Source organism: Hyperolius riggenbachi, chromosome 8 (genome assembly GCF_040937935.1).
Source record: "Hyperolius riggenbachi isolate aHypRig1 chromosome 8, aHypRig1.pri, whole genome shotgun sequence".
Lineage (NCBI taxonomy): Eukaryota > Metazoa > Chordata > Amphibia > Anura > Hyperoliidae > Hyperolius > Hyperolius riggenbachi.
In genome coordinates, this window is record NC_090653.1 from 147528787 (window position 1) to 147546147 (window position 17361).

The following is a 17361-nucleotide window of genomic DNA, read 5'->3' on the forward strand; positions in this document are numbered from 1 at the left end:
GAAGTCTTTTTGTTGCTATGAATTTTAGGTGGCCAGGTATAGTTGTCCCCAGTATCACTCCAGGTATAGGTTCCCCCAATATAGGAAGCCAGATATAAGTTCCCCAGATTTCATTCAGATAGTTCATATTTTCCTACATCTTCAAAACATACTAATAAGTCAACTGGTTTCCCCCCAAACAATCCTATAGTGAAAATATTAGTCTATGACTATGGCAGGGATCATATTGTGAGCTCCTCTGAGGACAGTCAGTGACACAACTATGTACTCTGTAAAGTGCTGCAGAAGATGTCAGTGCTATATAAATACATAATAATAATATGGTAGGACATTAGGCTATGACTATGGCAGGGATTAGATTGTGAGCTCCTCTGAGGATAGTCAGTGACATGACTATGTACTCTCTACAGTGCTGCAGAAGATGTCAGTGCTATATAAATACATAATAATAATATTGTAGGGTATTAGACTATGACTATGGTAGGATTAGATTGTGAGCGCCTCTGAGGACAGTCAGTGACATGACTATGTACTCTGTACAGTGCTGCAGAAGATGTCAGTGCTATATAAATACATAATAATAATATGGTAGAACATTAGACTATGACTATGGTAGGGATTAGATTGTGAGCTCCTCTCAGGACAGTTAGTGACATGGCTATGTACTCTGTAAAGTGCTGCAGAAGATGTCAGTGCTTTATAAATACATAATAATAATATGGTAGAAGATTAGATTATGACTTTGGCAGATAATAGAAAGTGAGCTCATCAGAGGACAGTCAGTGACATGACTATGTACTTTGTAAAGTGGTGTGAGTGATGGATACGGCAAAACCACTGGTGCTGTGCCCCCAAGTGTATAAATGTGCCCCCATGTGTGCATTTATACATTATCTGTCCTGTGTCGTTTACCACACGGTGCCCATCCACCTTCAGCTTCTTCTGTTCCATTTGTGGCTCACATGCCACCAGCATATAGTGTGTGGCGCATGTGTGATGTCACGCATGCTAAATGCCAGCAGCGTGTGGAGCGCAAATGGAGGAGCGGAAGACGTATGGGCACAGCACGGTGGGCAACACAGGACAGGTTATGTATAAATACACACTGGGGGCACATTTATACACTAGGGGGTTGTGGCGGATGCAGCAGAAGCAGGGGAGTCCTCTGATTCCCAAGAGATGTCATGCTAAAATCGATGGGGAATCGGTCTGAGGTGTATGGGCATCTGACAGATCTCTCTCTAATCAGATTGGATTAGAGAAAGATTTGTCTCTTGGTGAAATCTGCCCATCATCGCTAGATGTATGGCTACCTTTACTCTAGCATGGCAGCATTAGGACACTGCAGAGTCATTTCTGTAAGTTCAGGTCCTTTTCAGTAGTGGGAGTGGAGGGGGGTAGGGAGAGCACAGAAGCCTTTACAGCCTGTCTCCCTGATGTCCAGAGCACAGGTTCAGGATGGAGGAAGGGGCGCAGCCAGGGCTGCTCTCTCTCACATACACACACACCACACATACCTTTCTCCTTCCCGTTAGAATTCCATTCTCCATCAGCCAGCAATGCTTGACTGGGCGGCTTCCTGGGGGAGCAGCTGGATGACATCACTGACAGAAGTCAGTGAAGAAGAGTTAAAAAAACAAACAAGGAACTGTTTACCAATCTCACTAATCTAAACTATGTATGACTCCTTATTAGGTGCAGTCTTTCAGAACAACTGTGCAAAGAGCTTTTTATCTTCGCTCCCTTAGCTGTGTCTCTCAGGACTGTGGAAAAAATGTTTTTTTTCTGGACTGGCTGAGGATTGGAATGCCTTTGAAAGTGCCCCATCCTGACCTGATGACCTGCCGCTCAGAGGCCGGAGCCTCTCGGGCCTCTGTGTCGTCCCGGCCCTGTTACTGAGTAATGATAAGGAAACCAACCCCACCACTGTGTTTAATAAGCATGGTCATGCATTGTATGTGAGGCAACACAAGCAGCATGTATCATGATACGTGGAATTCCAAGGCTTCCTTTTTCCTTTTTGCAAGCAGTTAGGTCAGTTTAATGTTCTAGCTATATTTAGCAAGTGACACATGACCTTGTCTGCTTGCCGACCCTGCCATGTCAGTCTGCTTAACACAACACTGCGCAAAATTCCACTGAAGTATAGAGCCACATGTGTAAACAACTCTTACAGCTTTAAAGGAAAACTATATGGACGCTTCAACTAGCACAAATTTGTGGTATTTTTGTAATGTTTTAGTTTATAAAATGTTGTTATATAGCTTTCGCATTGTACACATTTTATGTACCATGTTTCTGCTGCTGTGCTAGGTGCATAGGTTGGTTATAAAGCCAATAAAGGAAGAACTGCTCTTCAGTACCAGTGGCTCTCAATCAACAATTGCTGAGGCTATATCTCATCCGCATAGAATGTGCATTGTTTTCACTGTTCACTTGCATTGAGAAACTGGTAATAATAACATATGCCGGTGTTAAAGGACAACTGTGATGGGGATGTGGAGGCTGCCATATTTATTTCCTTTTAAGCAATACCAGTTGCCTGGCTATCCTCCACACCCTCTTTCTCTAATACTTTTAGCCATTGACCCTGAACAAGCATATGCATGATAATGGTAGAGCCTACTTCCCCTTACTCCCCAGAGACCCCACATTCCCCCTTGACTTAAAAACTCCAAAAATAATAGACACGGACTACCTGGCATTGGATTAATTTAAGGCCATAGCAGCCCCTTCTTTATTCAGCCAATTAACAATGTTCCAAACCAAATAGAAACCACAACATAACTAAAACGATCTCCATCAAGAACTGGGGTAAAAGGGTCCGGAGGCACCGAAAATCGTACTCCAAAAACACCCGTGTGACATGCAGCCTTGTACCGGCCCCCAGCCGCGTAGCTCGGCTCGGGGACAGCTGCATGCCCCAAAGTCGTCTCTCTCTTGCTTTCCTTCTTCAAAACCAGCGGATTCGTCCCATGACAAATCTCCTTCCCAAGGCACTAACCTCCGGAGCCCCTTTTTACCCCTCCGGCTGCAATGACAAACAAGAGCAAAACACACACAACAAAAAACATAAAGGGAGGGAGGGAGGGAGCTTCTTCCATTGCTGCTCAAACCGGAAGTGCCCGCCCCGCTACTTCCGCCGCCTTGCCCGGGAAAGACTGACACTCCCCTCACCACCAACACCCGCCCCCTCCTTCTCTCTGTGCTGCCTCCTAGCCTGCACCGCCCCCAACCCACGCTAACCCCTACACTGCCGGGGAGACGGCTACCCCATCATGCCCGGGCCCTCAGCATTCCGCTGCGCTACAGCTACGGACCCTCTCTTGATAATGGTAGAGCCTACTTCCCCTTACCCCCCAGAGACCCCACATTCCCCCTTGACTTAAAAACTCCAAAAATAATAGACACGGACTACCTGGCATTGGATTAATTTAAGGCCATAGCAGCCCCTTCTTTATTCAGCCAATTAACAATGTTCCAAACCAAATAGAAACCACAACATAACTAAAACGATCTCCATCAAGAACTGGGGTAAAAGGGTCCGGAGGCACCGAAAATCGTACTCCAAAAACACCCGTGTGACATGCAGCCTTGTACCGGCCCCCAGCCGCGTAGCTCGGCTCGGGGACAGCTGCATGCCCCAAAGTCGTCTCTCTCTTGCTTTCCTTCTTCAAAACCAGCGGATTCGTCCCATGACAAATCTCCTTCCCAAGGCACTAACCTCCGGAGCCCCTTTTTACCCCTCCACCACGACAAGGGCGTGACCCCTTATGCCCTTGAGGCCCCCAACCTCAGAGCTCGCTGAATCCCATCCTCGATGCCCAGGGCCCATAAGTCCATCCCAATGTCATTAAGATGCACCCCGTCTCTCTTTAGGAACAGTTCAATCTCCTCCTCCAACTCGAAATGCCGTATGGCCAACCCTCCGTTCCTTATGAAGAACCTCGCCACCTCTTTGTTTAGCTTAATTCTAGCTTTGTTAATTTTCAGGACAGAATTGGCCAACCTCCAGTAACCCCGGGCCACAATGTCTGACCACACCACAATGGTCTCTGGGAACAGGGACCGGATCCTCAAGAAGTCAAACTTGACCTCCTTGATGACCACCCTGGTGGACCTAGCGGCCAGATCGTTCCCCCCTACATGCAACACCAGGATATCGGGGGGCCTATCTAAACGTGCTAAAGTATGTAGCTCCGGCAGAAGGCTGGGCCACACCATCCCAGGGAAACCTATCCACCGGATACGTACCTGATCCCTGGGAAAGCCGAGCTGCCGGCCCTCAGGCCTAACATCGGCCCTTCTCGCCCCCCTGCTGACGTAGGAGTGCCCTACGATCCAGACCACAACCTGCGGACCTGCAACAAAAGAACAAAAACTGACAGCATTTTTTTTTTTTTTTTTTTTTTTTTCTCCGCCCGGATCCCCCAAGACAAACCCCCCCCCCCCCTTTACACTAAATGGGGTCTGACATATGTCCTGTACCGAGCTGACTCCCAACGCCCTATCTGCTTTATGACCCCCTCGCTCAATCCCCACCGTGACGCCTCAGTGGCCGCCCCAATGCGAAAAGAGTGGGAGGCAAACTCCAGGAAAGGGAGGCCGAGATGAGCCAAGCATTTTCTAAATATCGTGACAAACTGAAAACGGGACAAAGCTGTGCCATCCGAATGGACCAGAAACACTAGCGATTGAGCAGGGCGAACTGTCATCAAGCTCTGTACGTTTAAAAGAGGGCATAACGGTCCACCGATCTGGAAAAGTGTGATGGACCGGCCCTTTCCCCGTTGGTCGGTCTTTGAGCGCGGTAAATAAATGACCACCGAATCCGCGAGGACGGTAACATGTTCCGCGAGGATGCCTCCCACTCCTGACTTATTCCTACTCACTAATTCCCCGATTCTAAATGCCCCAAAAAAGGCTAGCACAAATGCGGTCTGAAAAAGTCCGCACTCATAGCTTGAAAAACACAAGCCTGGCAGCGCCTCCGCCAGCCTACCCAACAATTCAAAAGTCACCGGGCGTCTTGCTTCCCTGCGAATGGCTCCCACCCGGTACCCCTTTACCGCCTGTCTTACCCGAAAATCTTTAGTCACGTCCGAGAACCCCCTAACTTTAAACCAAAAAGCCAGAGCTGCTAACTTTTTGAGCACTGCCGACACCGAAATGCCTTCCACGAAATTAGTACCCAGGAAATATAGTAGCAAACACAGCCGCTGCTCGTCTGAAGCACAACCGCCCACTTGTATCAGCAAAGCATCCCACGCGTTCCATACCAACGTGTACGCTGCTGCCGACGACTCGGACAAGGATCTCCCAATCATGAAGGATACCGCTCGAAAGGAATCCTCCACGCCGTGGACGGGCAAGGAACCCCACGTTCTTCCGCCGTGGGAACCGCCGCCCGGAATCTGTCCCACTGAAATCGAGAAAGTGCATCAGCGACCACGTTATCAACCCCTGGCAGATGTACCGCAAACAAATAAATATTAAAACGTAAACAGTCCAAGACCAATTGCCGCATCAGACTTATCACCGGGGGAGAGGATGCCGAACACCTGTTGATCGCCAATACCACTCCCATGTTGTCGCAATTGATCTTGACTTGCCTATTGGCCAGCTGCTGTCCCCAAATCTGAACCGCCACCACTATGGGAAAAAGCTCCAATAACACCAGATTGGAAGTATAACCCGCCTCCACCCAGGACCTGTCCCAAGGAACCGCACACCATCGACCCGCGAAAAAAGCACCAAAACCATGGGCGCCCGACGCATCCGTGAAAAGCTCTAAGTCCGAGTTACTCACCGTTTCCTGCATCCACAGGGACTTACAATTGAAGTCTGACAAGAAAATCAACCACACCTGCAGGTCCGACTTGAGATCCGCCGTTAACCGAATCCGGTGGTGTGGCGCCGCTATCCCAGCAGTAGCCATAGCCAGGCGCCTGCAGAAGATCCGCCCCATGGGCATTATTCTGCAGGCAAAATTCAACTTACCTAGCATAGACTGCATCTCCCGCAAAGTTATTTTCTTGCTATGAATCGCGGCCAAAATGGTCTCCCTTAAGTTTTCCACCTTGTCGGTCGGCAAACTGCATTCCATAGCAACAGTGTCTATGGTGATGCCTAAGAATTTTAGCGACGTGACCGGGCCCTCCGTCTTATCCTCCGCAAGTGGGACCCCGAAGCGTTCACAGACGTGCCGCATGTTAGCCAATGCATAGGCACAATCAGGGGAACCCGCTGCTCCCATAAACAAAAAATCGTCGAGATAATGTATAATTGATGGTACGCTCGACATATCCTTTACGACCCACTCCAAAAACGTGCTAAACCGCTCAAAATACGCGCAGGAAATTGAGCACCCCATGGGTAGGCACCGGTCTACGAAATACTCACCTTTCCAAAAACAACCTAACAAACGAAAACTGGAAGGATGAACGGGCAGCAGCCGAAAAGCCGATTCAATATCGGTTTTTGCCAACCACGACCCTTGACCCAAGCGCCTGACCCAGCATAGAGCCGCGTCGAATGAAGTGTACACCACTGACGTATCATCGCCTAGCAAACCATCGTTAACCGACGAACCACGAGGAAACGACAAATGATGTATTAACCGAAAAGACCCCGGTTCTTTTTTGGGAACCACACCCAACGGGGACACAATTAAATCAGCTAAGGGCCGAGAAGTGAACGGACCAGCCAAACGACCCGCCGCCACTTCCTTCGCAATCTTCGTATCCACGACCTCTGGGAACTCATAGGCAGACTTCAAGTTCCGAAAGGGGGGCTCCGACCGCAACAAACAACTACTTTTGATCCGGAAACCCTCCTCAAAGCCCGACCTCAAGAATTCGGCCACCTCCCGCTCAGGATACCTGTTTAGAAAGCGCGCCATCTCTACCCCCTTCACCGGTGTCGTCCCTCTTACGTGCAGAATCCCCAGACCTTGCCCTTCGCTGCTTGTAGCACCTGGCAGCCGCATGTGAGCCTCCGCAATTGGAGCACTCGTGCTTAAAGCGGCAGGACTGACCGAAACGACAGGATCCGTCGTTGTACTGCCAGCATATGCCCTTTCCTCGGTTAGCCGGCTGGCCAGTAGTGGCCGACCCGCCGGCCACCGCGGGAAAGGACTGAGTGGTTCTGGCCGGGATCATCAGCCGCATCCACAAGGTAATATCCTTGTGATCCCAGCGGATCACAGGCCTTACCGCCTTCTCCTGCCTGAACTGCTCATCGTACCGTAGCCAAGCGTTCCCACCGTACGACCGATGAGCCTCCCCGATCGAGTCCATATAACCAAACAACGCCGAGCAATGCTCGGGCTGTTTTTCCCCAATCACGCTAGCCATGATTGAAAAAGCCTGGAACCAGTTCTGGAACGTGCGGGGAATCAGTCTATAACGCCGCTCCTCCTCCCTCTTCTTCTCATCCGGCTTACCCTTATCTAAATTGAACTTTTCCAGCTGAAGGAGCGAAAATATCTCGATATATTCGCCCCTCCAGATGCGTTCCTTCACTTCTTGCTTCAGATGGGAACCAAGAAGACCATTAAAACAAATGTAAAGCTCCGCGTGCGATGCATCTGCTAAACGCACCTGGCCCCCCCCACTAGACAAAGTAGAATCACACCCCGTCCCCTCCGTCTGAACCGCCACCTCCGACTGCACACTATCCAATCCCGGCGTAACAGGCTGCGCCACCTGAACCACCCCCCGCGCGCCCGCACCTGCTGCCAGGGGTAAGGGGGCCCCCAAGGGTACTAACCCCGCATGTGACGCCACTACTGGGGGTGCGGGCGCCCAAGCTCCCACCGGTGACAAAGGTGACCCGATTGGCGGCACTACTAGCGCCGTGGAAGGTGAAGGCTGCGTCTGCCCTGGCTGCGACCCTGGCACTACTGACACGCCCCCAGCCCCCCCCTGATGACCCCCACAAATCCCCAACAATAACGTGGCTAAGGCATTTACTGCGGCTAAATTGGTCTCACCTGGCTGCCCCGGACGCAAGTCCCTGCCAGCCGTCATGCCGGATCCACCCGCTGTGCCGTCATCGTCCTCTGCTACAGAATCGCCCTCGGAAGCAGAGCCGTCCCCATGTGCAAGGCTCCTGCTGTGCTGCTCTTGCCGCGTCTGCTGCTGCTGCAAACCGCTGTCTTGCCTGCGTTTCTTCTTGGCGGATCCCTTCGACTTGCCCTTGGCTGCGGAGCTCCTATTCCCGCCCTGAGTATGGTGGGCTGCCGCCGCGGAAGGAGGGGCGGCACCCGTGTGATGGCCATCCTTGTGCTGGGCCCGCTTAGTCTGCCGCGCCGCGCGGGGACTAATGGCCGCATCCCCTCTTGCTGCCTGCTGGTGGGAGGAACCGGCCGCGCTGGATGGCCCTGCTCCGGACGAATCCCGGTGTTGGGTGGGATTCCTCCCGCCGGACCCCCGGGTTTTCTGAGTGCGCTTTGCTGGGGGGGGCGGAGGGTCCCTAATGGGGCTCCCTGAGCGACGCCGCGCTCCTGCATGGGGGTCTGGGCTTAGCCTCTCCGGAGGCCTGGACTGTCTCCTCACCTCTCCTCTCTGCTCACCTGCTTCTGCTGGGGGAGCGCTGGGCTCTGCCGCCGCCAGCGGCGCGCTGTCTGCCGCAGCCTCCGCTGAGGTGCCTGCTCCCATGGCCGCCAGTTGGACCGTGACCCATGAGGGGCCCCTCGTTCCTGCCTCTGCCCGGATCCGGGCAACCAATAGCTCCAGTCCCTCCATGTCAGCGGGAGCAGCGGGCGTCCGGCAAGCAGCTTCTTCCATTGCTGCTCAAACCGGAAGTGCCCGCCCCGCTACTTCCGCCGCCTTGCCCGGGAAAGACTGACACTCCCCTCACCACCAACACCCGCCCCCTCCTTCTCTCTGTGCTGCCTCCTAGCCTGCACCGCCCCCAACCCACGCTAACCCCTACACTGCCGGGGAGACGGCTACCCCATCATGCCCGGGCCCTCAGCATTCCGCTGCGCTACAGCTACGGACCCTCTCTGATCAGGTGTTTCTGACATTATTGTCAGATCTGACGAGATCTTTAGCCAGCACACTATCCAGCCACTCACTACAAGACAAAACTGCACAGCCAAGAGCCAATCAGCACATCTGTTTATTGGCTGAAGGTAAATGGTCACCAGAAACAATCACAAAAATGTGATATTTGTCCCCCACAATATCTTTTCCATGTTGGTGCAGCGCCAGTTCTAGCCAGTAAAACTTTATAATAAAGCCTATCCCAAAGTTTTATTAACTTTTTTTGTGTGCTAAATTCCAATCACAGAAAAAGCATCAGCCTCATTTGCAATATGTTAAGGTGGCCACACACCATGCAATCTGACTGTACAATCACCAATTTTACCACTTTCATGTAGTATAAGAGACTAACTGAAAAATATATCCAAGTCGCAGTGAATCTATTGCTGTTATACTACATGTATCATGGATGTTGGTAAGTATTGTATGTATATGTTGTATAAAAATTGTACAGTCAGATTGCATAGTGTGTGGCCACCTTTAGGTATTAGAGAACCACTGTCACAAAAAATGTAAACTGCATGCTTAGCTATACATATTAGATGTACCGGTAAATTTGTCCCTGAGTAAGGCCTGGAACCCACTAGCAGTACCATTTCTGAGCCCTTTGTGATTTGAAAAGCTCTTGCTAATGTAATGCAATGGGTGCTATGGTATGGGTGTCATCCCACTTGAGGGATGTCATTTTTAAAAAATACCCCATAGCATTGCATTAGCAAGAGCTTTACAAATCACAAGCACTTAGAAAAGTGCCACTAGTGGGTCCCAGGCCTAAAATGCACTTTAATTACTTTTTCCTATCTAGTTGTTACTTACAAGAAGTATTATTGATGCAACAATTCTAAATCTCTTACTGACATGCTTTGGACAAGTTTATCTCACAATGGGGAATTCTCAATATTTCCTTAAGGGCCCGTTTCCACTGCATGCGTTTTCTGCACACAGATTCGCACAACCAATACAACTTAATTAGCCTGTTTCCACTACTGTCAGTAAAACAGAGCGTTTTTCTGTGCAGGAAAAATCTGCACAGCAGAGCCATCAGATTGAGGTGTGCGATTTGCATACAATATAATTTATAGTAAAAATCGCATGCGTTTTCGGATGCAAATTATACCATGAATTTTACCGCAAATTTGCATACAGTTTCGCCTAAAATCAATTTAAAAGATGGTGGCCAACCTGCACCTGTGCACACTATTTCAAGTTTCAGTTTTTAGTATTTGACATACCATAAAAAAACACAGTACCCAAATCCCCAAACCCAGAGAGGACACAGTGTCCCAAGTTTCATAGTGTAGCCTATCTTCACAGGCAATTCAATCAGGATATCTTCTCATTCTTGGATTCACTCCTGGGACATTGCTTGCTTCCCATCCCATCTGGCATGTTGCTAAGGCGCTTCTCTTTCAGAGTTAAGTCCAGTGAGGCGGTGACCAGTCTCATCCAGCAAGAAGTTGCTGACACTGAATGGATATGAAGCTCCATAGTGTGTAGTATATATATATATATATATATATATATATATATATATATATATATATACATACACACACAGGGGGATATGGAGGCTGCCATATTTATTTTCTTTTACAGAGAAAATTGCCTGGCTGTGTCTGCTGGTCAACTGCCTTCAATACTTTTAGCCATAGACCCTGAACAAGCATGCAAATCAGATGCTCTGACTCAAGTCTGACTCGGTTAGCCACATGCTTTTCCCAGGTGTGTGTGATTCAGACACTAATACAGCCAAAGAGATGAGCAGGATGCCAGGCAACTGGTATTGGTTAGTAAATAAATAGGGCAGCCCCCACATTCCTCTCAGTTTAGGAGTGCTTTAAATGAGAATCTCAAGCAAAAATCATTCACAAATATGTTTATATATCTTTTTGGAAGCAATGTTTGAAGACATATACTTATAGGATTGAAAAGTGAGAAACATCCACAAAACTGCCATTGCAGATTATGCATTTCAAACTCTTGAACAATCCCATATCAATAATATATCTAACCTCAGTTTTAGGGAGTTGGTTATAATCTGTAAGCATCATTGTGCAGTAACATAATTAAGGGGCACAGCATCATTCAGTTAAGTGTCACTTAACTTTCTGGTATATCCAACTTAATACTTTTTTTGCCTTTAGGCCAAGTGTATTGGGGCTCCACTTCCAAGCGCAGTATCGCCCCTCCCATTCCATGTGCCACCCCCTTTTCCATGTGTATCATCCCTGTACTACATCACCTGGGAGGTTGGGCTTATCTGTAGGTCCTTTTATAATAGGAAGCTTATGTTAAAGGTAATAAAGCGCCATCGCTCAGTGTTCATAAACAAAGTGCAAAAAGGCCATCTTTAATTCAATAAGGTGTGTACACCAATCATAACAATAAAACCATCTAAAAACCTCATTCAGAGTGCTCTTCACACACAAAACACCCCCATATCTCAGTTATTCAGGTACTGGTACCAAAGTAGCTAGATGGTTTCTTCAGAGTGAGGGAGATAGGAGACAGCTTATACGACCTTAGTAAGCCATCTTCCAGCAATACCAGACTTAAACCAGGGCAACTAATGCAATGCCTGTATAGCAGAGTGTCTTCGCCTCTCATGGAGGCAATCAGAGTCAGCCATTACCTTGCAGGTCTTACAGTGCCTGTGCAGTGCCTTAATCCCTTGGGTCTCCCGCTCACCAGGCTGGGGCCTCATGGAGTCTGCGTGCATGCTATGTCCGGGAGCTGCTGTGGGCTCGGTCAAGCCAGGGTGCTCAGCTGAGTAGAGGTGTGTAGCCCCGCCCCCTACAAGTTGCACTTGCTTCCCGCAAGCTTCGTCAGGATGTGCACCTTTTATTATAGGAGGCTCCAAGATTCCACACTAAGCTTTCCTCAGGGCCCACCACCACATATCCCAACTTCCCTTAGCATGAGATGGGAATCATCTTTTTGTCCTTAACAGTCGATAGGTTCAATTTTCAAAATTGTAGTTGCTTCCCAACCCTCCATTTGCAGATTCCCCCCAAATATGGACCATGTTGGTTGATATTGCTAAGGGTGTGGAACTTTACTTTGGTGGGCTCCACAATCCCTAGATTATGCAACCATGCATGGGGGACTAGGAGTTAATATGATTAAAAGAGAGTGGACATGTTTTTTTTGTAAAAATGTATCTACATTGGTGCAGCAGCTTTGCCACCTGTTCACCAGTTGAACCCTGTGCGACTGTGTATGGCCAGAATTCCACTAAAGGTGCCCATTAACAGTATCATTGCCCGAGCGATCGACCGGCCAATCTAATCAATTCTATTGATCAGAAACGCCGTTCGGCCCAGTGGCATTGATCCGAAAAACGGACGACAGAACAATTGGTATCATCAAAAATGCCCAATGAGATGGAACGTATGGTCGATTGGACAGGAGATTGTACCCTTAAAGGGCACCTTTAGTGATCTCCCATTCAGCCATGCATGTTCAATGACTTTGTTTCCATTTGAATCCCTTACATTACCTAATCACTTTATAAGCTTTTTTTCCCTAACTGATGACCAGTTAATCTTTTCTGCTACTTTAAATAAACAAAATTATGGGTAACTTACTAAACTCAGTCAAACCAGGGAACACTCCAAAACAAATATCAACTTTTATTTTACAAAATTCAGTATGTTAAAGAAACATATCAAAAAGACAAAAAAATAAATAAAAATGAACGGAAAAAAAATACTATACATGTCCTTTAAAGAGACACTGAAGCGAAAAAAAAAAATATGATATAGTGAATTGGTTGTGTACTATGAATAATTACTAGAAGATTAGCAGCAAAGAAAATATTCTCATACTTTTATTTTCAGGTATATAGTGTTTTTTCTAACATTGCAGCATTCTATAATATGTGCAGATTACACAACACTCTGCATTCAAAATGATTCTTTCAGAGCAGTCTGTGAAGTAATGACCTCTCCTCTAGCAGAGAAAAAGTAAACAGTTCACTTACAGTTGAGATAATAAAAGTCAGATAACAGCCCTCTCCACAACTAAAGCCCCATCTACACTATGGGACATTGCAGCGATCCGGCGGCTCGATTAGCCGCCGGATCGCCTCTTCCGCGTGCCCGCCGCGTCCCCGCTCGCGCCGCATTCGATTCCCCGCTCGTGCCGCTTATCTTCCGCTCGATTCCCTGCAATTGTCCCCACGCGGGGAGCGAGCAGGGAATCGGCGGTGCGGAGATCCGTCCTGTCGGATCTTACCAATCGAGCCGCATCAGCAGCTCGATTGATAAGGAGCATCGCGGCCGCATCTACTCGTGTAGATGCAGCTTAAGACTTAGTCGGAGAGTTAATGGCTTGTTTGCATAGAGATAACAACTGGAGTTTCTTAACTCTTCCTGTACTGGAAACAATTAGACTGATGTATCTGATCTTAATGTTTTATTTCTTAGCTGTACTACACATACAAATCATAATATCATAATTTTTTTTTTTCGCTTCAGTGTCTCTTTAAACCGGGCATATTTGAATTAGAGTTAAAAAACGAAACTATAGCCGCACAACTCTCAGGCCTGGAACCCACTGAAATCAGCAAACGCAAAACGCAACCGCTAGCGTTTTGTCTGAGTGGTTTGCAAGCGGATTCATGCGCGTTTTTGGTCGTGTTTTGCAACATTGTATTTTTTTGCCCAGCGGGTGCGTAGCGTTTTGTGTTTTTATCCTGATTGGTCCTGTGAATTATTTTTAATTTTGTTACAGTGTGCTGAACCGCAAAACGCTAGCAAAACCGCTCAGTTTAGGTTTTGCTGAGCGTTTCTGCTAGCGTTTCAATACTTTACATTGAAGCGCTAACGCTCCCAAAATGCTGCAGGTCCTGCGTTTGCGTTTCTGGGAAACGCAAACGCTCCTGTGGAAGTTGCCCCATCCATTAACATTAGCCCAGCGTTTTGGCAAACTGCTAGCGTATCGCAGTGCTGCCAAAACGCTGCCAAAAGCGCTCCTGTGGGTTCCAGCCCTCATGGGTGGCTGCAGTGAAAGCATTCAGAATGGTTATCTTTTATCAAGTGCATATTTTCCTTTCATATAAAAGACCCTGTCCTGTTATTGTGTCATATAGTCTGGAATGGTTAGAGCCTTTCTATTTTTGTATATCCTATGATATAATTCAAACTTCAAATTATTGCAGGACAGGCAAGTAAAAGGCAAAGTCGTGTCACATATTTCTAGACTTAACAATAATAACTACGGTAATATCTGAACCTTATAATATTAGCATTTACTGAGAAGGTCCTATACTATATATATATATTATATACTATATATACTATACTATATGATGTTTAGTAAACTTTATGTGAAGGATGTTATTATCTGCCCCCAATGAAACATGTGTCCTCCAAACAGACTGTATTTTTGCAGCATTCCCATGGTGATTTGTACTGATGGGAGGAACTTCTCTGTCACTATTACAGGACAACGAGCACGGAGGCAATGCACAGGATCCCAGGCAGAACGAAATGGTGAGGAAAACCTGGGCAGAATGGATGCAAGATGTGAAGCTCTTCATCTGGAATCCTGGGAAAAAGGAAGTGTTAGGAAGAGACGGGAAGAGCTGGGGTGAGAAATGACAGCACTATTGCAGAATTATTGCTTGCTCATGTTTTGTGAATGTGCAGAAACACATTCAGCACATCTAATGAAAGGAAATGGAAAATTGCACTTGTTAGCAATTCGTGTTTTTGCATTCTCGCATTTGTGGAAAAAAACATACCTCTCGCAGCATACATGCAACTCCTCCTCCTAGTCTCCTATTAACTTTCATTGCATGTACAAAAATTTGCATCTGAACACAAATTTTAAGAGAGTAAAATGCAAAAGGTAGCTTCCAAAAGAGTTCCACAACCTGTCCTGAAGGTGCACTTAAGGTCCATACCCACTAAGCGATTTTTCTGTTTTGATTGTTCGCAACAATTTTTTTTATAACGTGGAACATAATTCAACCACAATTCGTTAAATGATGTTTAATGGCATGCCACCCATGGTGATTGTTCATTTTTGAAGGACTGGCATGTCTGATTGAATTGTGGTGGATCGTTCCGATCCTCATTGACTTTATCGGGTTTTGCCAAGGATTGTTAATTTAGGGTGGCACAAATGATGCTTGCAGACTCGGCCAGATGGACCAGGGATCTCCGCCGATAAACAATTGTTCCCCCGATCCATTTGGCCGAGTCTGCAAGCATTATTTGCACCATCGTAAACAAATGATCTGGTGGTAATCTGCCAGCGGGTACTTAAGGCCGTACATCTCTCGACTTGGCGGCAGATCAACCAACAGATTCGATAATTATTATCAAATCGGATGCAAATTGGTGCCGCCAAAAGCATGCCCGATCAACAATGCAGCCAATTTCAGGCCGAAATTGGTCTCATGTATTGATCATATATATGCTGCAAGATGTTAGATGTTGGGCCATCATGGTCGATCGGGTGTACGGTGGTAATGACATGTGATATCAAGACAAGCGATGAACGCTCCCGGCGTGTGCATTTATACATTACCTGTCCTTTATCACACACCATGCGGTGCTCATCCGACTTCGGAATGCCCTGCTGTTCCATTAGCGGTATACACGCTGCTGGCGTGGCATCACACACGCAATATGTGCGTGCTATACGCCGGACATGGAGGACTTGGCCGATTCCCGAGAGATTTCATGCTGAAATCAATCGGGACTTGGCATGTGTTGTATGGCCTGCTGACAGATCTCTCTCTCAATCAGAGAAAGAGATTTGTCTCTTGAATGAATCTGCCCATCATCACTAAATGTATGGCTTCCTTTAGCTTTGCATTGCATGTTTGACAGAAACCACAAACATTCACTGGTGGGGTAATTAGTATCTCAGCAGAGATAATTAACTACCACTGTCGATTTCCACAAAACATGTACTGTTAGTGAGCCTTGAGGACAGTATATGTTTTGCTATAAAAAATGATTAAGTAATGATATGCTTTGTTCTTTTGCTATTGGTAAGAATAATTGTTTCTAAAGCCTGTCCTCGTGACTCCTCAACGGTGCATGTTTTGCAGGTAACCTCATCTATGCACAGGTGGGTAATTAGTGTCTCAGCTAGGTGGATTCCATGTAGCTGAGACACTAATTACCCCACCTGTGCATAGATGAGGCTGCCTGCAAAACATGCACCGTGGGGAGTCATGAGGACAGGTTTGAGAAACACTGCTTAGGCTCAACACACACCATACAATCTTGGTTGTTCAATCTTACTACTTTCATGTAGTATAAGAGCTTATCCAATCAATCATTCAAGGTATTTTCAATCTGTTGGCCCTTATACTACATAGATTTGGTAAATCTGTACAACCAAGATTGTATGGTGTGTGGTGAGCTCTAGTCTTTCCTAGTTTATATTGACAGTAATGTTGAAATTGGAAACAAAATAGGCTGTCTAACTGTTTACAAGACTAATACGGGTTTAAGCTATTTTGTATGTAGACAAATATCTGTTCTCACAAACCCAAGAAATGCCAAAACAGGTGTTTTTTTTTACTCCGGACAGCATTACTTTAACTTCTATATGTTATTGTGGTTATTGTGCTAGAGTCCTGCTGTAATGCTGGGGGGTCATACTTTATGACCAGCCAGCACAACAAGGCTGGGAGCTGAATTATGGAAGAGGCTACACTGGCTGCCCAGAGCAACTGCAACTCTGGGCTTCTGATAAAAGCAATGGCAGTGCAGTGCGATGTTGTGCTGCTCTTGCGATAGCAAACATTCAGACAGATACAAGACAGACTGGAGTGAGGTAGCCAATAGCAACCGCAGCAATGGCTACCTGCAAGGACAGGACTAGGAGGACAGAGGCTGACAGAATGAATGCTTGATAAACCAATCACTATCTCAGTGACAGCAAGCATTCACACAGACAAGAGTGAAGTAACCAATAGCAACCGCAGCAATAGCTACCTCGCAAGGACAGGACAGAATAGTCAGGAAATAGCAGAATCAAAAGGCAGGCAAACGTAATACATAGACAAATATACAACAGATAGGATTTCCTAGCGTATTACAATTACAGCTATCAATGAAACTACAAACGACTAACATATGTATATATCGGCGATGAACCGATATATAACATAAGCAAGGAACACTGGCTAGGATCAGGAGCAATACAGCGAACAAGACTAGGCAATACAGAATCTCTATACTAGAAGGAGTACGTATATATGTCCCCATGGGTAATATATAAATGTAGCTCCACAGGATGGAATAACTAAACTAAGACAAGGACTATATTTTACAATAACAAGGGA

The 17361-nt window shown here is 47.0% G+C and overlaps 1 protein-coding gene across 1 annotated transcript in view; it reads left to right on the top strand.

The window, feature by feature from the left end:
- The window catches only part of ATP1B4 (ATPase Na+/K+ transporting family member beta 4), a 108302-nt gene that overhangs the window by 29470 nt on the left and 61471 nt on the right, over positions 1-17361 (top strand). Inside the window, exon 3 of the mRNA XM_068251196.1 lies at positions 14498-14642. Coding sequence (XP_068107297.1) covers positions 14498-14642 — 145 coding nt within the window. The remainder of the gene's footprint in view (positions 1-14497; positions 14643-17361) is intronic.